The sequence below is a fragment of the Abramis brama genome, assembly GCF_963993115.1.
Source record: "Abramis brama genome assembly, chromosome: 5".
NCBI lineage: Eukaryota > Metazoa > Chordata > Actinopteri > Cypriniformes > Leuciscidae > Abramis > Abramis brama.
This window is the reverse complement of record NC_139967.1, coordinates 20319659-20342128: the sequence shown is the minus strand read 5'-3', so window position 1 is coordinate 20342128 and position 22470 is coordinate 20319659. Positions and strand designations below refer to the sequence as shown.

At 37.4% G+C, this 22470-nt stretch overlaps 1 protein-coding gene and 1 long non-coding RNA gene across 2 annotated transcripts; one reads left to right on the top strand and one right to left on the bottom strand.

The window, feature by feature from the left end:
* Positions 1-4115: 4115 nt before the first annotated feature.
* Positions 4116-5551, bottom strand: LOC311083416. The gene is made up of 4 exons (XR_014606290.1): positions 5428-5551; positions 5301-5347; positions 5105-5161; positions 4116-4251 (listed from the first exon to the last, which is right to left on the bottom strand). It is a non-coding gene; the product is annotated as an uncharacterized lncRNA (long non-coding RNA).
* Positions 5552-13465: 7914 nt separating this feature from the next.
* Positions 13466-21560, top strand: LOC311083413 (uncharacterized protein). The gene is made up of 6 exons (XM_084114903.1): positions 13466-13616; positions 15902-16387; positions 17952-18125; positions 18246-18533; positions 18881-19024; positions 21319-21560. The coding sequence occupies exons 1-6, from the start codon at positions 13515-13517 to the stop codon at positions 21409-21411; spliced, it is 1287 nt and encodes a 428-aa protein (XP_083971029.1). The 5' UTR covers positions 13466-13514; the 3' UTR covers positions 21412-21560.
* The last annotated feature ends 910 nt before the right edge of the window (positions 21561-22470 follow it).

The following is a 22470-nucleotide window of genomic DNA, read 5'->3' as shown; positions in this document are numbered from 1 at the left end:
TTTATGCAATGAAATTGCGGGAACTTGCAAAAACTGCGGTTTGACGAAAAAGAGAGAAAAAAGTGATTCTCCCAACACCCTGTTCTCACTAGGCTAATGTAAAAAGTCATTTCTTATTACTTCCTATGATAAGCAAGCATACTACATCACAGAAAGTGCTGAGAATATATAATTTCTCATCTTGTTTTATTTCAGACCTTAATAAACACATGGCTCAAACTTACAAAACATTGATGAGTCAAACAAGTTCTGTAGCTTTACAAATGGAATATGCTACAACTTCTGTAAAAATTAATAAATAAAATATATAAAAATAAAATGTGTGCTTCCTGTTTTACAGAGGTAGCTATACAAAACAGACATCTTCTGTTAAAATAAGTGCTTCCAATGCACAAAGTGCAATCTCTTACTGTAACATAAATGTACATATTACTAATATACTTACAACTGTAATAACGTCACTTCCTAACATTCCCATGGCAACAGGGGAAAATGGCTGCTCTTGTGTGAAGTAACGCAACATTTTTCAACTTTTTGCTAAGATATATGTAACTTTTTTGCAACAAAAATGAGGTAATTATGAAATCATGCAAGCCCAGCATATTTTGCGCACGGAAATCAGCAATTTATGTGGCGAAAGTGTGGCGTATTTGAAAAAAATGTTTCCCTATACAAAGCCTGTCACGGACTGGCTTTTATTGGGTTCATATTTTACTCTTCTATAAGCCTCAGGCATCTTGCCTTGGGATACTGTATGGAGCGAAGTTAAGCACGCACGGCATTTTGAAGGGGGTTCCCATAGCGCAAGCTAGCCTTACTCAATACAAGAGACCTCTCGAAAGGGAACGTCTCGGTTACTAACGTAACCTCGGTTCCCTGAGATGAGGGAATGAGTATTGCGTAACCTGCCGTGCTCTGTGCGTTGATCAGGGGATCACTTCAGTCAATTAAACCTGAGGTCCTTGGCGGAGAATGGCCATAGCCATTTATAGCCATAGGCCATGCCCATTCTGGCGTGCTCTGACGTGCCAGGGCGCAAAGTGTCCTGATTGGTTCGCGCGTCTGAGCCGCCTCGCCATAGGTTCATGCAGTTGCCGCAGCACAGCCAATGACCGCACTCGTCGTTCATCTGTGTATGCCGTGCAACTGCACTGCGTTTTAAAGATTTGGCTTCAATATAATTGAGAAAAGGAGTTTTCCCATAGCGTAAGCTAGCCTTACGCAATACTTGTTCCCTCATCTCAGGGAACCGAGGTTACGTTAATAGCCGAGACGTTTTGCACATAATATATTGTGAAAAGAGTAGCAAAAGTCAAGGCGCGAAATTTGAAATTGCAGTGACAGATTTGAGAAGTTGCAAGTGCCTAATTGAGCTTGTACTGCGAATGTGAATGTAAGATTAAATGCAAATATAGATTACAAGTTTGTGTCTGTCATTGTATTTCTGTGAATGGCATTTTACACATTTGTGACTACTTGTCTGCAGCTTCAAATTCAGAATACAGGTTTGTGACTATTGTCTGCGAGTGCAAATTTCAACATTCAACTTCAGATTTTTATTTTACAGGTTTTCACATTGGAGCTGTGAGTGTAAATGTTCACATACAAGTACGAATATTTATTGTACAAGTTCTCAAATTCACAACACGTGCTCTCGAGTTTTGCTACTCTTTTACCTTCATAATGATGTCTTTAGACTAGTGGTTAAACATGAGATATAGGCCTAATTAATCTTGTGTATATCTAACGGGCGATCTTTGGTCTGATTAATCTAAAATTTGTTACCTGGCAAATCGTTTTGGCTGAGGGCAAAGTGAAGTTTCGTAACTTTATATATTTATTTAGGCTATTTAACGTTGTAGCCTGCTGACTTATGTTTGACAGAATCGTTAAACTTACTTTATTTCTTGACTTGTATAGCTTCTTATACCTTTTAGGCTACTTATACTTTTATAATGGCTATTATTGATCAATAAAACTGAAATTTAACAAAAAGAGACAGGGTTGTGTCATTTTATTAAAGTTAGAGCTTATTTAGAGAAATCAGCCAGATGGCTTAGTGCAGGCGCTAATGGATCCAAGGATGTATCTCGTAAATTATCCCACTAATAATGCCCAGAATGGTACCAAACTTATACAGTGGTACAAATAGGTTCTGTACTCATAAAATGAGGCATTGGAAAGTTTGTAAGTACATCAGGAGTTTATTTAAATAACACTTGCCTGACGGCTCATGCTACTGCTCACCCGGACGTCGACGTCACTTCAGTGGCTTGGGAAAAGCACGTAAAAGTCCTGGCAGAAAGCGATGCATAAGGATGTAGTGTATGGTATTTATATATATATACATATAAGAGAGATATATAAGGGCATCTGGATGTTGCTGTTTTTCCAAATTCAATAACATATTTTTACTCTCCCATCTCCCACCCGAGAGGTAGACATTGCACTGCCTGTGCGCCATTTTCTTTTTTTTTTCTTTTTCTTTTTTTACAGTCTATGGTTTTAAGCGTACACACCATCATATTTACGATATACGTGTTAAAAAAAAAACATCGTCATCAATCATCATGGCATCGTGGCGGCCATCTTTTCAGGTCCTGTCTAGGTGGTACTCATCTCTTCCCGTCCAAAACCGCATACTCACTGAGTAGGTACTTAATTTCAATAAGTACTCACTTAACGAGCGCTAAAAGAGTAGGTACTTTATAGCCAGATCTCGTTAAGTATGAATGCGAGCCGTACATCATCCGCCATGTTGACGTTTTCATGTGACCTACAACGTTATCACAAGCGCAACAACTATGATATGAGCGACAGGTTTTACTCATCTAACTGTAAATATCTTGATATTGACGACATTTGCTCATTTTGTGTCTTGTTGAAGAAACAGCTGCCCATTTATTTTGTGAATACATTTAGGGTTGATTTAAGTTATATTTTAATCCCTAGGCTACTAATGTGACCCAGTTGTATCCTTAACGATATTATTTTTATTACGAAAACCCAAATTCGTCATCTCTTGAATATGTTGTTAATTTCTTTATTTTATACACAATTTTTCACCCACAAGCAAAAGTGGCTTAAATCTCCTTTATATTTCCCTCCTTTTCTTGTTGAATTTACCTCTGGTTTCATCCCTCAGGCTAACAAATAACAACAAAAAAATAAATCTATTTTTTAAAGTATTATGATGAATTATTTAAAGATATTTAACGTCATTGTTCTTTTTTCCTGTGTATAAAATCTCATATTATGATTTATGCAAACCCATTATATTTGTTATTTAATTTTTTTTTCATTATGATTGTTCATTGTTAAATATACAACCATGGTATCTTTCCCTGATCTTGTATGTAACTAAGTTTGGCAATAAAAAAATGATATGAGCGGCAGGTGCATTAACACCTCACAACATCAGTAACTCGACAGCCCTACCTATAATGGTTTTCCAAAGCGTTTGTAATGTCTGCACAAAAGAGACGGGCAGCTGCTCGAAGATCTCGCCTTTGGAGAAAACTGTTGGATTTTATACTCGAAAAATGTAAGTATCACTCCTTAAAAATTAATATTACCCCAGAACAAATTGTATTGCTAGCCCACCCCAAAACTTACACACAATAATAATGATAAATGTTGGCCAATACTTAATTATATTACCTTTGTTTTACTGAAAATTATATAATTTAATAAAACAAGCAAAATGTAATTTGTTTTTTAATACATTTTAATAATTTTTCATATGACATAGCTATGCATGAATACACTCTAGATAAATGCAGTTAACACATTTAAATTTTCAGTCAAGCAATAAATTAATGCATTAATTAAATAATTATATGTTATTTACCAACAACAATAAGAAACATGAATAAATTAGTAAAAGAACAAATAAAAGTAACCATCATTAAACAAATGCATATACAAGTCAACAACACATGAAACTATTCAAACTACAATCATGTATTTACAGGCGGTGAACCCCTGCCATCTCAACACAGCGGTTCTCATTGTGCAGCTTTATTCTGATGAATCAGCCGACCACCCAAGGTGAGCTGTGCCTTCGTGCCGGAGGTTGTTGTGTGCTGTGCTGTGCTTCACAATCTGAGGCAATAAGAGCAGGTAGAGCGATGGAGGGTCTCATAAGGGCTGGTGGAGTGATGGAGGGTCTCATCCATGGCACTATTTCCAGGATTCAGCTCTGGGCTCCTCATCCTCAGTGCTCACACCAGTCTGCTGACATTTCAGATCCTACAAAAATGCACAAACATTATACAAAAGCAGTCATTTTAACAGCACAATGTCATTTGATTGTATTAGAAGTAACAAAATGATCTTACTTTATATTTTATTAAGATCCCTAAAATACCCTAATATCAGTTACCATGGTAACCTTCTCTGTGAACCTAACCTGGGGTGCGTTTCCCGAAAGCATCGTTAGCCAACTATGGTCGCAAGTTCCGTCGTTATCAGCATAGTTCAACGATTTGGTGTTTCCCGAAACCATCGTTCCAACGAACGTTCGCAAACAGCATCGCAAACTTGTGTGGTTGGAACGACAGCTCTCGAGCTGTCGTTAGAAGAAGAGTTTCTAGTTTACATGAGATGTAGACTGAATCAGGGGCATAGTTTGTGGGGGGGTTGGGGGGGAGATAACCCCCCCAATATTTAAATCTATGCATTACAACCCCCCTCATAAACCAACGTCATAAACCAACGTGGTTGAACGATACTTTGCGACATACGGTTTCGGGAAACAGTCGTGACTAGCTAGTTGATTTCTCCAACGATGCATTGTACTATGGTAGTTAAGCAGCGAGCTATATAGTTGTACGGGAAACGCACCCCTGGTCGGGAGTTCAGTTTCTTTCGGTCTCCTCTTCTTTTTTAAAGAGGAAGCTGTGTTTAAACACCTCATTCATTCTTTCAGTAAATTTATTCATTGCTGTTTTTACTGCTGTTTTTTTTCTATTTTTTTTTTAATAAGATGAAGTCTATATAACTCCTTAACTGGCAACTGAAAATACAGTATTAGAGATACATAATGTAGTTCTAAACAAATTCTACAGAATTAAACTGTGGCATTTACTGAAAATCACTGAACTGTGTTCATCTGTGCACCAGAAGTTGATGGACCCTCCTCCTGCTGTTCTTCCACACTCTGGGGGTGGGGAGAGAGATAAGAATACCCGTTTATACTTAGATTTAAACTTAGATTATATAGGCTACTCCATATAAAAATGTGAAAAAATCTGAATGTGTAGATTGTTTGATGTGTAGACACATAATATTAACATTACCTCTGTAGGCCTCTCTGTGGCAGCATAAACTCTTTATCCCCATTGTCCTGTGAAGATGAGCATTTGGTTGAGTACACTTTATAACACTATTTGTCATAATTTCTGGTGTATTGAGTAGGCTGCTTACAACTGCCTGGGGTTCTGTTGGGACAGGAGGTTCCAAAAGACAGATATTACCATCAGAATCTGTTGGGACCAACAAAAAACCCAACCCAAAGTAAAATAAATGGAAATATCAAAAATAGCCTATATAAAAAATAACACATTTGTAAACCTCTTACACTTTATGAAGGCCCAAGTATTGTCTTCTACTACTGTCGTAAAATCTGCCATGGTTACACCAGGGGATACACGTGCATTTGTTGACAAGCTGATACCCCCGAACTCTGCAGAAGGAGTTCTCACGTCTTGGGCAGACTGCCCGCGTTGCGTGTGAAATGTCTTGCATGAAATGTCCCAGGTACAGTATTTCAGCATATGAATATAATTTCATGGGTTTTATTTTTTTCAAACGCCAAAAGATCGCGTAGCTCACGTTTACAAGACAGCGTCATTATAGTAGCCTATTGGCTACTGTTTTACAGAATGGATATGCTAATTCAATTCAATGTTTGTTTGGTAGGTAATAGCCATATATCGTCAATATTATAATATCAAGCTACCATAGATGAATCTGCAAAGTTGAAAAATCGATTTGCATTATAGCCTGAAGCAAGACACTTTCACCAGAAAAATAAATAAACAAACATGACTATCAGCCTGCAGTCATTAGGCTAGTTAGCCTAAAAGATGATTTTGTCCGTCTAATCATGTATTATTTACTTGCAAGAATGTAGCCCCTACCAAACTTGTACACGCCGTTTTTTTTGTCAATATACTTACTAGTCCAACAGCATGACAGCCAAGTCAGCATCGGTTGGGCACCCCTCCTCCTCTTTTAGCTCACACCAGCGAGCCTTTGATCCTCGTCCAGCCTTTGATTTTGTCACTCTCCCCTTTTCTCTTCCTAGTCTCCTCCGACAAAACCTTTGCCTTCTTCGGTTTCGTTGCTGCTTCAGCCATGACAACAACATAAACACGCTATACCAGCCAGCAAACAAACGCTAGTTGGGCTCTCACGTCCGAATTTGAGGAAATGGGGGAAGGGGAAGTGAGGTATGCCGTAACGCAGTCGAATTTTGTAGTTCTTTTTGTGCTCGGGTTACTACCCGAACCCCAAAGTTCCGTAGTGCTAGTAAAAGCGATACAGACCCCGTCAGGCTATGGCAGACGTGTCATTCAGCCTATTGTAAGTTGATGTACCATCACAAGAGTCTTGGAAATATATTATGAAGGTTGAAAAACTACATGGTGTTGCTTTAATATGTAAAATGTTTGTAAAGTCAGGTAGCCTACACCCATGATATGCTCAAACCTTACCTGATTGAATTATGTTTTTATATTTAATTTTCAGCTGCTGCCATGTTCTTTTAATACCTGCAGGATTGCACCTACATGAAAATTTAAATTAGGTTGAATAACATACTGTTCTTCCAGTTTCACCTCTGATATTATAACAGTTGGGTAAGTTACTCTAAAATAGTTATTAATTACTAACTACAAATCTTCAACTACATCTTCAACAGTGTAATTAGATTAATGTAATGATTACTATCGTTAGAAAATATTGGTCTACTTATTACTAAATCCCATATCAACCTCAACCACTTGAACAATACAAGGAGAGACAAGAAACTGCACTTTTAATGCTTTCAAATAAACAATATACAATTGCATGAACTATTCTTGAATTGACCAAAGTGAATTACAGAAGAATTAAGAGTAATCCCTTTAATTAAATTACAGTATTTAGATTACTTGGTAATTAATTACACCCAACACTGTATAATAGTAATTAAAATGTAAACTTACGCATTGACTCAAGCAACTATTTTCTCCCTAGCCAACTCTCTGTCCTTCACTGCTGCAACCGATATTTAAAAAATAATAATAATAATAATATGTGTTCGTACTCTCCATATGCTTGCAGAAGCACATCCAGTTCTGCTGGTGAGAAATATGCAGACCTTTTTTTGTCTGGTGCTGTTGCCATGGTGACTCATAATATCTGCACTCCATTGATAATGGCTTTTTATAGTTGTGGTGCACGCGCTTAACTCAGAGTCAGTCAACTCAGAGTTGATTGAACTAACTCATTTCAGCTGTTCTGTAACCAAAAACTCAGAGTTTCCCATCTCAGGGTAAGTCAACTCAGAGTTGGTTGAACCTCCTTTCTGAAACAGGCCCCAGGAAACGTGTTTACTCACATTTGAAAGCACCCGCGTCGCTGATCTCCGCGATGTTCGATTATGACGTATCCTCTCGCGTGGCCTCCTGGGGTAGAAAAGTATCCATCGGTTGAGCACTCGAGAATCTGGGCGGAATCTGGGTCGGCTAATATTGTCCAATATTACTGTCTATGGGTATAAAGTGTTTTAATTCTACAATATATGGTGTAAAAACGTCTGAGTGCTGCCCTCTTCAGGTTGAACGGTGGCTACTGCAGTTGAATTTTCCTATTGGATGTTGTGGTACTGCGTGATATAAGCAGGTACCAGCACACCACACCCTTGGTACTAGCTCACCACGCCCTTGGCAGTCCATGGTATAAAAACATCTTGTTTCATCAAAACCAGCGAGTCAGGAGTTGGAATTGCGAGTATTGAAACTGATCAGGATAGGGTATATTAGCATCTAGTTAGCATAGCATTTAAATAGCTATTTAGCTTCTCCAAACTAAATTAATAATATAATTTTTTTTCTATTTATCAGCAAATAACTCAGCACTACTTAGGAGTTTATCAAATTGGCTACATTCATTGTAAATTTCAGACTCTAAGCTTTCAAATGACACCTATTTTAAGTTGATCAAGGTAATAGTTTTGAAAAATATTATTATTTATTTCGCAGCTAGGTGGCCAGCTCTGTTTTAGAGTGATAACTCAGCTCTCGTTAGGAGTTGATCAAAGTGATGCATTAAAAAGCTGAGATTCTAAACTTTAAAATGATACCTATTTTGTGTTGTTCCATTCATTGTTTGCATTGGTCTCTCCCATTCACTTTCAATGGCCCATTGAAACAATGGCCCACAATGGCCCTCAATGGCCCAGTGGAACACCACAAGTGTAACTCTGTGCCATATTGTACAAAATAAAAGTTTTTCAAAACAAAATTCCTGGTGAAAAATTAAAGTACACTAGTGTGATCAACAGTGCCAATTTTCTTCAGGTTTTTTTTTATTTTTCCAAAAATTATTCAAAAATAAAGTTTTTTTTACTCAAAAAATGAGATGCCTACTCTCAGATAAATGAGGCCCACAGTGTGTAACATTTGTTTTCTTTATTATTATTTTTTTATAGCAATTATTTCTGAAAGCTGAAGGAATCTTTCCCCTCTCTCTCTCTGGCCTCCTGTTCTTGTCTCTCCTCATGCTCTCGTCACTCTCTTTCTTTTCTTTCCTCTTTTTCATTAGCCACTCTCCACTCTATAAGAACACAGTATGTTCATCAGCCCCCTGCAAAATCAACACAGAATTTAACATTAGTGATGAACCATGGTCAATCTATATTATTATATTAATATTAATGTTACATGGACAAGTTGAGGTACACTTGATAACAGTAACGTTAGCTTGCTATGTAGCCAGCACATATTACATATCAACACTGGTAAAGGAGAAATAAAAATGCAAATCGTTGTAAAATAAAAAATAAAAGTTTTGTAACTATCTCATTTAACTGAGAAACAACAAATGTCGTTGTTTAAAGAAAACAGTGTTAATTAGCTGACAGGCATTAGCTCGTTCTGTTTGGTAATAATAATGATAAAATTGTCATTTTGCAGCCAATTAACAAAATTGTACACTTGATTTACATTATTTAAACTTTTAACAAGTCAATCGTTTACTTATATGATGTTAAACAAATACAATTTAACCACAAAGAAACAAAAAGTGTTTTGTAAAGTACTTACACTTGAAAAACGTTTTCTGTATGGTAAATTTATGGTAAGTTAATTTTTCATCTCTATTTTTTGTGTTTATTTAAAATTAGACAAATCTGATATTATTTTAATCTTTAAACCAATATGTTATTTAACAGTTGATATAGTTATTTAATGCTTTGCTAACTAGCAGAAGACACTAGCAGGGTTTAAATCCCAGTTGTGCAGGTGGGGCATGTTGTCACACTGCGTTACAATGAGCCCTATTAGAATTATGCTATTCTATACTTTTATGAATTCTATTGAGAATGTTCCGAAATTACTAATTCTTAATATCTTTTGAACTATGTTGTATAGCTGTGTTGTCTTGTGTTCATAGTCAAAACTCAAAAAAGAGTTTATATTTAATTATATAGTTTGTCTAGTATGTTTGTTTGATTAGATCAGATAGCATTTTAAGCTGTCATATGGTCAGCCGCTTTCCGACCAAGTAGTTACAGGAACTTAGTTCTAGGAACTGTCCACTTCTAAACAGTTCTAAGAACTACTCTCCCCCAAACTCGGTTTTGCTGTTTGCGTTCGCACTGGCCAAGTGGCCACAGTAACTGGTAGGAGGGGTAAGGGAGTGACGCAAGCACGGTGACTTTTATTTTGACGGCGCGACGGACCTTTATTTTGGCGGCGCTGAGAACGCCAGAGCAAACAATGCTTGCATTCTCTGTGTTTATTAGTTAGCGATCTGTCTAACAGTACTGTTTAATATGTTATTAGATAGAACTGTTATAGAAAGTAGACAGTATATGAAAAAAAGGTTATTAGCCTATGTCGTGTGGTTGATGTCCAGTGTTGCTAGCTGGGCAGATAAACATAATCATGTTTGGCTTGGTCAAGTTGCGTTGGATTTTCTCTTCAGCATAAAGGTTTAGAGACCCATCTATCACTGTTTTCCATGTTTGTATAGTTAGTTTATGGAGTAAATATATAGGCTATAATCTGTGTGTTTACCTTCTAGCAGTTTTAAAAATGGCGGGTGCTGGTGCTCCTCGTGCGTTCGGTCAATAAGCGTACACTAACGTCACGAGTAGTTCCTATAGTGCTGGTTTCATACCTGCAAACTTGTCGCTTTTCGGCGACAATCGCCGTTTTCGCAGGGTATTGTTTCCCACAGTAACTGCCATGCAGGCTAAAATTGCGAAACATTATTGGATAATTCTTATAATTGACATTTCTCTGGGCCAATCGGAATCTTAGCACTTTTTCTCTTGGCCAATTGGAATCTTAGCACTTGCGTCAGAATCTTGAAGCACACAGCGTCAACTGAGCTCGCCATTAGATGAGACGCCCGTGCGAGTCTAATGGAAATTCACGCATGAATTTTCCTGCATTGAACTTGTTTTAGCGCCCGCCAAAGTGAATTTTTGTCCCGCCAAAGTCTTATTTGATCGGCGAGTAATGTAGATGAACGGCTGCGTGTGTCACAGGGCGTATGTTTAACTGAAAGAACGAGAGAGAGAGAGCCGGTCGCGCGCGCGCGCACTCTCTGTGTAAACGACTTAACCGTCTCCAAACTAGGCGCTGTGTTGCTCTCTCCCTCGCACATATTAATCAAAATAAATCGACACGGTGGTAAAAGGTCGGAAGACCAAAGTTTCATGTGGAGCATTCGGAGATTTTTTTTTTTTTCCTGAATTACTTCTGGGTGTAAATTGTGCTAAATAAGTTTACTTATCTTCTCTGAAAAGCGTTCCGGACATTCAGCTGACATAAAACAACACTTTAATTAAACGTAATACAACTATATAGTGATGAAATGTTTTCTATGTTGACACAAATCTTAAATGTCCATGTCCTAACTGCTGGGATAATCACACAACGCGCACGACACGTCCAATTCGCGAACTAATGACTCCTTTGAACCGATTAATTTTAATGAATGGTTAAAACAACTGATCTTTCAAACAGTGAACTCAGGAGACGTCTGAATCGGTGTATAACTAATCAGTAACACTTTACAATAACGTTCTATTTATTACATAAATTATATAAAAAGTACAGTTTGCTAACTCAAGCTTAACCTTTAAAATAAATAAAACCACTTGTTGTTTTTTTAAAGCATATGACTACATTTTTCCACACAGAGCTATCAAGAATCGATAAGAGAATCGTTAAAGAATTGGATCGATAATAAGAATCGTCAGTGGCATTATTATTGATAAAATCTTATCAATTCCCATCCCTATGTGAAGACAGTAAAATTATAATCAAACATTAAAGAACATGCATGTTTTTTTAATAGTTTTTTTTTTAAGAGTTAAAAGATTAAAACATTTTGCTAACATGACTTAATGTGTCACTGTCAGTCTTTTTACATCAGTGCAAAACTAGGGTATGCAGATTAATTATTATTGTTATACATTATTCATCAGCATGCATTGATTAATCCCATGGTATGTAGCAAAAAAAAAAGTTAGTCAAAATAAAATTAGTGGTAATAGTAATGTTATTAAGACAAAGAAGTTTTACATTTTGAGTAAAAACCTTAATATTCAATCCCAAAATTTAAATAGTGTGTTATATTGTTAAAATAACTAAATAACTGCTTTCAGTTTGTTTAACTGTCATAAGTGATGCAAAAACATTGCTACTGAGATTCAGATGTGCAAATAAATGTGTGTAAAATACATTTTTGTACATTTGTGTAAAAAATACTTTTTTCTGAATATAGGGGTTTGTTGCTGGTTCCTTGAAGAACATTTTGATGAACATTGTCTTTATTCACAGAATCGCAGCACAAGGTATGCTATTGATATTCAAAGAAAGACATAAGCTCATTGAAAATAAATAAAGTGTTCTAACTCAGCTTCAAATGTTGTGTTGTTACTTGTTAATAGAAGAACAATTTTGTGTTTGTGTTATTCATAAAACTACAGCACAACAGGTGTTATTAAAAAGCAACAATTGGGAAAAATCTTAAAAAGCCTCCTAAAGAGTGTGTGCGGTATTACTGCCCCCTAGAGGAACATGTTGCAGTTGTTTTGACCGAGTTTGATATTCAAATTTTCAAATATTCAAATGTGTCTTGTTGCTTGTATGGAGCTAGAATTGTGTCTTTATAACATGCGAGAAAATAAATGATCTGAGAGGAAAAAAATAATATTTGAGAGAAAAAGTTTCCATACCAATAGCAAAAATAATAATATTTGATACTAAAAAAAGTTTTGAGAGAAAGTATTTTGTCATAGAACATAAAAAAATATAAGAAAAAAAATCTCTCTCAAAATACTTTGAAAAAAACTCTCAAATATATATTTTTTGCTATCAGTGTGAAAACATTATCTCTAAAAAAAAAAAAAAGTGTTTCTCTCAAAACGCTTTTCTTTGCTCTCGATGCAATTTCTTGCTCTTGTGTCAGGATTTTGCTTTCACTGTGAAAATTGTGTCATGGGCGGGGCCACGTTCCTATAGAGAGCCTAAGTCCCTCCCCTCTGTTTCCGGCTCATGGGACCTTACTTCGGAAAAATATGTATGGTAGTCAATGGCGAGAGACAACTTATCTTTTTATTCCGTCTGAACTGTGCCCTGAATCACACATATGATGTTTGTCAATTTAAAAGATAATTATAATAATTATTAAGAGTAACATTTAGTTTTATGTGAAAATCGCTCAATGAACTACATCTCTCGTCTCGCACTATGTACGTCATAAGATCCGTTGCTCATATGTGTGCAGTCTGGTACAAAACGCTCAGGCATGACGGCGTAATGTTACGATTATAACGTAAGACTATAGAAACAGACAGACGTTAGCTTCAGTAAAGTTAGCTTCATTCATTGAGAGAAAAGGTATGACGTCACACGTGCGCCTTTTGGGTTTGTAGTCTCTGTAATTACGTATTTTCAGTCTTATACCTCAACAGTTTTACATCAAACTGCGACTTTCTTGACTTTAAAATGTATATTTTAAATTGACAAACATCATATGTGTAATTCAGGGCACAATTCAAACGAGATCAAAATATTTGTTGTCTCGCGCCATTGACTACCATACAATATTTTTCCGAAGTAAGGTCCCATGGTGGTCAACCGGAAGGGGAGGGACTTAGGCCCTTTTCACACGACGTCACGCAACTTCCGTTCTGACTCAAAGCAGTGTATGTTTACTTCCGCCGCCAGCATAACGCTACGCTATGGAGTTTACTCAGTCCCTTCAACACCTGCCAGAAATACATCTGGATGATGTACATCGTCTTGCAGACAAATTTTCACTCACCACACGTTCCAAACTTGATAAAGGATACAAATTCTTCATTGAGCAGTACCTGTTTGCATATGAAGGTAAGCATTTTGTATTGTCCCGCCGAACTTACGTTAGCGGAGGAGTTAGGATAACGGTAGCTGCTAGTTGTTAGCTTTCTCTTATGCAGTGAAAGTCCATATTCTTGATTAATTTACTGTAATACAGACCTGCAAACCCTTGTTGCAATCATGTTTATTACTGATATTATTACTTTGCTATAGATTGTGTATTGTTAGATAAAAGTCAGTAACGCATTCATGGTCAATGTTGTGCCCTTTCACCAAAACATTGCATTGGAATAGTTTCGAATGTAGTTGTCGATGAGGTGACAGTGAGAGGGCGTTGTCACAGGTCCATGAGGAAAAATGAGGAGGCTCATCATCTTCAGGTTTTTCTGATTTTCATGTTCTGCTGCGGTTGCAGACTTTGCAGTATCCCACAAAGTTCCATTGTGGTTCAGTGTGTTTCTCAGCCTGGTGTCAATGAGTGTGTGGCGCCAAACTCTAGATGACAATCTTACATTTAAAAACAGAAGAGGGTTGTTAGGGGACATTAAAGGCTGATAAATATTCTGTGTTATAAGTTATAAAAAGTTGGTGTTCAAAGTTCATAGACTTGCTTTAATCCTTAAGTTTGTTCAATTACTCCAAATAAATGTAAAATTGTTGTGAGCAAAGACTTATTTTCATGTTTCTATTATCAGGTTACATTTCATGCGAAAGAGGTTCCTGTGGTAGTGAAATGCATGTCATGTACCTGCTCTGCTGGGAAAGCACTGTGCAACCACATTGTGGCATTATTGTTTCAAAGTGCTCACTACTGTACCATGGGATTCAAGACAGTGCCATTGCCTGGTAAACCGGCTGTCGAGCTTGTGAGGCTCTTCCTAGAGATGTGAAATAGATACACATAAATGTCAATATGGATATTTAGTAATCATTTCTCAGAACCCAAAAAGTATGTATAATACCACCACAAATGCAATTATAACAAATGGCAATTTAAATGCCAACAGGATGATTTATTATAGTTTTTATATGGATTAAAAAGTTGTATAAAAAAAAAAATGTACACAATTTTTTTTCTTCGTTTATTTCATACAAGCATAATTGTATGTAAACTGTAAATAATGTAATAAATTATGATTTATTGTTATTTTAAAGTACTACCAGGCTTAATAGTGTCCTACCTTTACCCCAGTCATTCCAGGGGAATCTAGACGGCGTTGCTCCTTTCTTAATCCTGGTTCGTCCACTGGCTGATGTACTTATATCCTCTGGGGTAAAGTGCTGACTACACACGTAGGTGCTCCCACGGAGGATTTTAAAACTCGGCCCCTCGTCTCTTTTGATCGCCCTAACCCACCCACATAGCAAATTTTTTCCGGCCCAGCTCCGGGCCACACAATCACTTTTCCCTCGGCCCAAATACCGCAAAGAATGACGGCCCTGAAGTGGCCCAGAACTGGATTAAAGACAAGGGTCACACATGGGCCATAACTGGCCCGAATCTCAGCCAGTTAGTCACCTTTAACTGGCCCTGAACTGGGCCAAAAAAGGTTTTATTATTGGTACCAATTCTCAGCCATAAGTTAACCATATCGACACCACCCTTTAACCAGAAACCCCAAAACTGAGCCATAACCCAGCCTAATCTTACCCAAACCATGTGAACAAATAACAGGGTTCCCGCGGAGTCTTAAAAAGTCTAAAAAAGACTTAAATTCAGAAAGTTAAATTTAAGGCCTCAAAAAGCCTAAAAAACACAAGTTTAGGTCTTAAATTTAATTTACCCAAGTCTTAAAATTCTTACCTTCGTTCATTTTGTTAATTGTGTTCAAGCGTTGTCCGCCGAAAATAAAACGCCGTAGAACTAATAATAAGTTGGTTGTTTTGTTTTCTAGTAGGCTACGTGATGATGATAATCCCATTGCGTGATCACTGCAGGTATAACTCCTGTAAAGTAGGTGGCGGTATGTAACCCGCCAAGTGAAGGAAGTTGGTTCACTAGCTACCTGCCCGCCGAATTCGTGCAACGTTAAGTCAGGGCTCAGTGTCGTCGAGCGCGTAGTTTTCAAAGATCATGGGGAAGTGTGTGTGTGTTTAACATGACTTGGCTCGATAAGGGCGAGTTTTGCAGCTGGTTACAAGCTGTCCCCAGCAGTAGATATGAAGCTCGCTGCAAAATATGCAAGAAGATATTACAGCTAGGGACATTGGGTGTGAAGGCGCTCGAGTCTCATGCCAAAGCGGACAAACACCAGCTTGCCATGAAAAACCTTCAGCAGAGTCAAACCATCTCACAGTTCTGTTCGGTATCCCAGCTGCCTAGGCCTACATCATTGTCGATGCCTGGTCCCTCCGGACTCCAAGGCAAAAATGTTACAGCTTCGTCGAGTCGGTCTGATCTTCGGGCTACTTTCGGATCCACTGAGACTTCAAAATCGGAGGTACTTTGGATTCTCCACACCGTGACAAAACATATGTCATATAACAGTAACGATAATATTAGTGACGTTTTCCAGGCAATGTTCCCCGACTCAAATATTGCGAAAACGTTTACGTGCGGACCGAACAAGATCGCTTATATAGCAAGATTTGGTATAGCGGACTTCATCAAGAGAGATCTAATTAACACCATTAGCGGACCGTATGTCTTGATGTTCGACGAAAGCTTCAACTCATCCACCAAATCCAAGCAGCTGGACCTCCACGTTCGTTTCTGGAGCAATGGAGAGGTGCGGTCGAGATACATGGGATCTCAGTTCATGGGACATGGGACAGCGCAGGACCTCCTGAAGCATATCGAAGTAAGTGAGATGGCCTAAGTTACTTTACTGATGATTGGCATCGGACGTATACTTATCAATTTGTAAGTCTGCATTTGAACATCATGTCATAGGCCTACCCCATCTAGGGGAATATGCTAAAATGTAGTGTGCTATATTGTGTAAAATGTGCATATTGTCCTATGGTGTATATGATTTATAACATCTATGCACCATTGTAGCCTATGGAAATAGGTAGTGTTAATTTCGTCAGACGAGACGAGACGAAATATGTTCGTCAATGACCTTTTTTTTCATGACTAAGACAAGACGATGGCAAGACTGCACCACTGTCCAAAAACGCTGACTAAGACTAAATTAACACGCATTATTGTTGACGAAAAAAGACGAGACGAAAATGTTTTGCATAAAATAAAAACTAAGATAAAATCTCTCTTCATTTTCGTCTACAATCGTCTCTGCTTTTTCATCAGCTGTTACACCTTTAAAATATTCAGAACGAGTTAGGATCCCGCTTATTACATTGCTACCTACCAAATAAAACAATAATTTGACACAAAATTATGATTTAAAAGTTTATTGATTTAAAAACATTTGTATTGCTTCTGCTGAATAAAATAGTCCGTTCCGCGTCCATAGCAACGCGCTGTTTTTCATGGCAACGGTCTGTTATACTTCGCAGCGGTCTGTTATCAAGAAATAACAGACCGCATTCTACATTGGAATTCAGCCAAGCCATGTAATAACAAGAAATAAAATAGGCTAGTGTGTGCGTAGAAAGAATTCGTCCACAATAATTATGACATTTAACCAATGTTTGAGATATGTGAAACACTTTTTTACTGAAATGTTTATCAGTAACAATCTCAGTAATAATGTGTTATTTTAAAAAAAGACTAAATTTTTTTTGACTAAAACTAGACTAAAATATATTGAGTTATTTTTTGACTAAAACTAGACTAAAATTAAAAGACTTTTAGTCGACTAAAACTTGACTAAGATACCTTGAGTTTTCTTTTGACTAAAACTAGACTAAAATGATGAGACTTTTAGTCGACTAAAACTTGACTAACAAAAAAAGATATGTAAATGACTAAATATGACTAAAACTAACAAGGACATTTGGCACAAGACTAAGACTAAATTAAAAATAGGTGACGAAATTAACACTAGAAATAGGCCTAATTATTTTTTCAGTAGGCATAGTTTGCACATGGGGTAAAAAAGAGTAGTGCATTCCAGATTCACATTCATATTCAGCCTGCCAGTTTTATATTCTTATTCAACATTTAGCTTTCAATATGTTGGTTCCATTTACAGTCATTGGTTCCAAATTGATAGGCTAGATAATGTAGAGGGAGGTTCAAGTATTAGCCTACTTACATTTATTTTAGATGCTTTGTTAAGGACTGTGGAGAGAAGCTCCTCAGCCTCTCTTTAATTTCTGTTAATTTCTTTCAGTAATGTAGCCATTGTTAAATGTCTGTTTTATCATCTGCATCAGCTCCATACTAGAAGAAAGGTTGCAGTTTAACATGTAGCTGAATTTATGTAATCTTTAAGCTTTTTTCTTATTTTCCAAAAGGAGGCATTGCATCATTTGGACCGCAGCAGGCTGATTTCAGTGTCAATGGATGGACCGAATGTGAATTTTAAGCTTTTGGACCTACTCCAACAGGACCATGCAGAGAAGTATGGGGGTGCACAACTGGTGTCCGTCGGCAGCTGTGGACTCCACACACTTCATAACTCCTTCAAGGTGGGATTTTCGTTGTGGAATGTGGATAAAATTTTAAAGGCCATGCACACTCTTTTCCACAATGTTCCTGCAAGGAGGGAGGACTACGAAAAAGTCACAAAATCTACACTGTTTCCCAAGCCATTTTGTGGCCACAGGTGGCTTGAAAATCTCCCAGTTGTTGAACGGGCGCTGGAAGTCTGGCCATCTCTCATGCTGTATGTGGACGCTGTGCACAAAAAACAGCTCCCAAATCCCAAAACAGCATCTTTTGACACCATCGAAGCAGCCATTAAGGATCCCCTTACGACAGCGAAGATGCACTTTTTCATGACTCTGGCCAGGACCTTCCATCCGTTCATGAAGAAATACCAGACCGATGAACCTGTGATGCCTTTCTTTGGCAAAGATCTGGCTGAGTTAATTAAGGTAATTATTTATGGTATATGGTTATGATTAGTTGGCATGGGCTTATCATTTTATTTGTTTATTTATTCATCTGTGATGCTTTTGTCCAAAATAACAAAGTATTTGTCACATTTTGGGGATTGCATATAAAATGTTGTAGGGCCAGTCTCCTATTACATGTATGCCTGTAGTGGCATTTATGTTGAAAAATGTGCTATATAAATAAAATTTACTTACTATTGTAAGCCCAGGTAAGTGCCTTCTTAAATTAATGAAATCCTAATGAATTAGATGAGAGAATTAGGATGTCATTGTGTGCAATATAAAAGGAAATTAAATGGGCTAATGGTACTTTTGCCTACTGACAGAGTCTACTGAGACGCTGTATGAAGAGAGAGGTCCTCCAGGACATCACTCCTCTTCAGCTCACCAAGCTTGATACGTCCGACAAGACCTTGTTCCTCCTCCCCCAGAAGATTGATATTGGCTTGGGTGCTGAGGCAGCAGTCAAGGTATCGTGTTTGGTAGTTTTGGATATTTATTATCAGTATGTACGCTGAAAGTATAATTTTGCTAAGCATACTAAACGTATTTGTGAACTGTATGAGGTTTGATTGAAGAATGGTTTGATATGCTGTGCATTTCCAAGGTTGTGCATGCGTTCAGACAATATTGAACCTATGTTTTTGCCTGCTTTCTCCTTTAAAGCAATGTATTTTGGATGGTGATTCCCCATAATGAAGTGTAGGTTCACATAGATCATGTGAAGCAAGTATGATTCTACTGAGACATCCCAATCACAGCAAATAAGAAATTGTATGACCCCATTGCATAAAGTCACATAATTGGCCTATGCTATGACTTCATGCTAAGGGTGTCACGATTCTCCAAATCCTCGATTGGATTACATTTTCGATTCTAAAGTCACGGTTCGATTCGATTCTCGATTTGTTTGATTGTAAAAAAATTGCATCACAGTAAGTGTATTGTGATTGTCACTAACATTTTAGTAACTAAACTGAATTTTATTAGGTTTAGTGACAACATGTTATAATGTTTACATGGTACAATTTATGGTAAGCTACACTTTTTTTATTATTTCAGTTCAATTCAATTATTGTGATTTGATTTAATATTGACTTATTTGGATAAATATTAGGTAGGCTACACAAGATAGGCTTAATTTGTCTTAAAAAAAAAAAAAAAAAACTCACCTAATGCTGTAAACATACAGAGAGCCCTATCAGCTGGCAGTAGGCTATTATTTAAGGTTAAAATTAATTAAATATAATGCGTTTTTTTTATTATTATAATAACAACTTTATTTAATGATATGAGTAAAAAATATAATATGTAATACAGAACACATATTTAGCAAAATGCTCTCTATAGCTATTTTTTTCTTGCCAACTACGTGCTATAGCCTATATTATGGTCATTAGGCTAAATGGCTTTCCTGAGGTAAATGTGACATAATTGTTCTCCAGCTATGTTACTGATCTCTTCACGCTGATGAAAAACACTGATTGATCGATATTATGTATAAGGAATATACATTTCGGTAAGCTGTACTGTATCTTTTAACAGTGTTCGTGTTTTTCTTTACTATTAGCTAGTAGAGATCGATCATCGCATCTTCACGTGCGCTAGGGATCTGTCACGTAACATTTACAAGCGCCAAAACGGTATTTATTGTTTGAATTTCGTAATAAAATTGACAGAATCTGAGAGCTGAGATTTTTGGTCTCCGTGTCCTCCTTGCTTTGCGATTTTTCTGTTCGTGAGCGCGTGTGAAAAGTTCCATAAATGCGTGAGAGTTGGCAGCCCGTCTCGCAGCACTTCAACACTTGTGTTTTTTTTGTTTTTTTTCCGCTTGGCAAGCCGAGCTGACGTGACATGGGGGCGTGACAGCATCGACAATTCCATTTTTTGATTCGATAATCGAGATTGAGCATTAATTTCGATCGATTTCGATTTAAAATCGAAATCATGACACCCTTACTTCATGCCATGTGGTACTTAAAACTACATTTTGATATCACTGACATGTATTGTTTTATTGTCCAGGACAGTAAAAGTGCAGAGTTGAGGATCCTTGAATTTAGGAGGGATTGTATGCAGGGCCTCTCAAACATTGTCAGAAAAGCACTGGAGAAGAGCCCATTGAAATATGGTACAGTTAGGCAGATGGAGTGTCTGGACCCATCTCTCATGTTCAGGGACCCAGACAGATGCAAAAATCAGATGAAGGCTCTTGTCCAGACATTCCTGAAGAACAAGCAGCTGAAAGGAGGTGTACCTGCTGGTAGGAATGGTTTGGAAGGGGTTATGAACCAAAGATTGAATACCATGCTCAACAATCCTTAGATTTTTTTTATTGGGCTTTATTCAGACCATTAGTTGCAGACATTTGCTCTGACAATTGACACTTTCCAATGTCCTATCAGGGTATTGGTTTAGCATGGATGTTTCACTTTTGTCATTCCCTCTTCTGATGGTCCTGTACCTGTTCTGTGTGCAGTGGCTTAGATACACTGAATAAGTTTCATAATTTTATACAGGTTTTTGTTGTAGACATTTAGAGAATCCTGAATTTCCCCTTGGGGATCAATAAAGTATCTATCTATCTATCTATCTAGAGATAGTGTTTGTACCTTACACAGGTATACAGGTTTTAGTATACACGTTTCCTTTATGTGCGTTGGAACAATACAAAAATGCAGAGAGAAAAAAGACAGGAGTGCCAATATTTTTCAGTCATGACTATGCATATTTGACTGACTTATTTTCTCACACTTTTTTGTAGGGGATGCCATTGTCCAGCAGTTTGAATCGTTCCTGTCTGCTGAGGCAAGGAATGAAGAATTCCTTGCCTTCCAGCCATTTGAGAGACGCTTAGACACCTTCTTGCATGAGAGATTAAGAGGTCCCTACCCTGCTGCTTGGGGTTTTTGCCAGAAGTTACTGCTCCTTTCACATGGCCAGGCCACTGTTGAAAGGGGATTTTCTATCAACAAGGAGGTGGAGACCGAAAACATGCAACAGGACACAATTGTTGCACAAAGGCTCATATGTGACTTTGTTACAATGCATGGGGATGTCACTCAGGTCCCCCTTACCAAGGAACTTATGGCATCTGTGGGTGCAGCCCGGTCAAAATACAGACTCTTTCTTGATCAAGAGCGCATTAGAAAAGAAAAGGAATCTCAGAGTCAGAAAAGAAAGCTGGCTGAGCAGTGTCTGGTGGACCTTAAGAAAAGAAAGACAAACTTAGAAGATGTGTCTGCCTGTCTTGTCAGGGAGGCAGATACACTAGCAGAACAAGCTGAGGGCACGGCAGGCTCCAAGATGGCTCAGCTTCTCTCAAAGTCCAATGCCCTGAGAAGGGCACACAAAGAAAAACTTGCAGAACTGAAAGCCCTTGAAACTGAGATTGATGCTAAAGGGGATGAACTCAGACATATGTAGGGTTAGGTTGTATGTACTAGTGTTGTGTTGGGAATATGGATATCAGAAGTTCAGTATTTTCATCTGTTTTATTGCTGAGTTTCTTTGATATTTTTCTCTAAGTGTATCAATAAAAACTAGAATGTTTAAGAATTTCTGGGATCATTCTAATGTTTCTATTTATGTGTCGTGTTGGTCTTAAACTTCACACATAATGGTCTTAAAAGGTCTTAAAAAGGTCTTAAATGTAACAAACTGAAACCTGCAAGAACCCTGAAATAAGGCACAAGAAAATTCAAATCTCAAAAACAGTTTATTTAATTTCAAAATGTTCTGGTCTGTCTTAAACAGTTTACTTATTGTAGTAATGCACAAGCCAACCCCCCCCCCCCCCCCCCCCAAATTGTGAACACTATTTTAGTTGCCTGAACAGCCAACTATGTACAACATTTTTCAATTCTAACTAAATGAATCTATCAATGAATCTAGCACTGAAATTTAAACATATTAT

What these genes read in the sequence shown, in the direction of transcription:
- LOC311083413 (XM_084114903.1), top strand. Translation starts at nt 13,515, where the DNA reads ATGATGTACATCGTCTTGCAGACAAATTTTCACTCACCACACGTTCCA. An exon ending in ACCTCCTGAAGCATATCGAA is followed by an intron (nt 16,388 to 17,951) that starts GTAAGTGAGATG and finishes ATTTTCCAAAAG; the next exon opens with GAGGCATTGCATCATTTGGA. An exon ending in CACTTCATAACTCCTTCAAG is followed by an intron (nt 18,126 to 18,245) that starts GTGGGATTTTCG and finishes CTGTTTCCCAAG; the next exon opens with CCATTTTGTGGCCACAGGTG.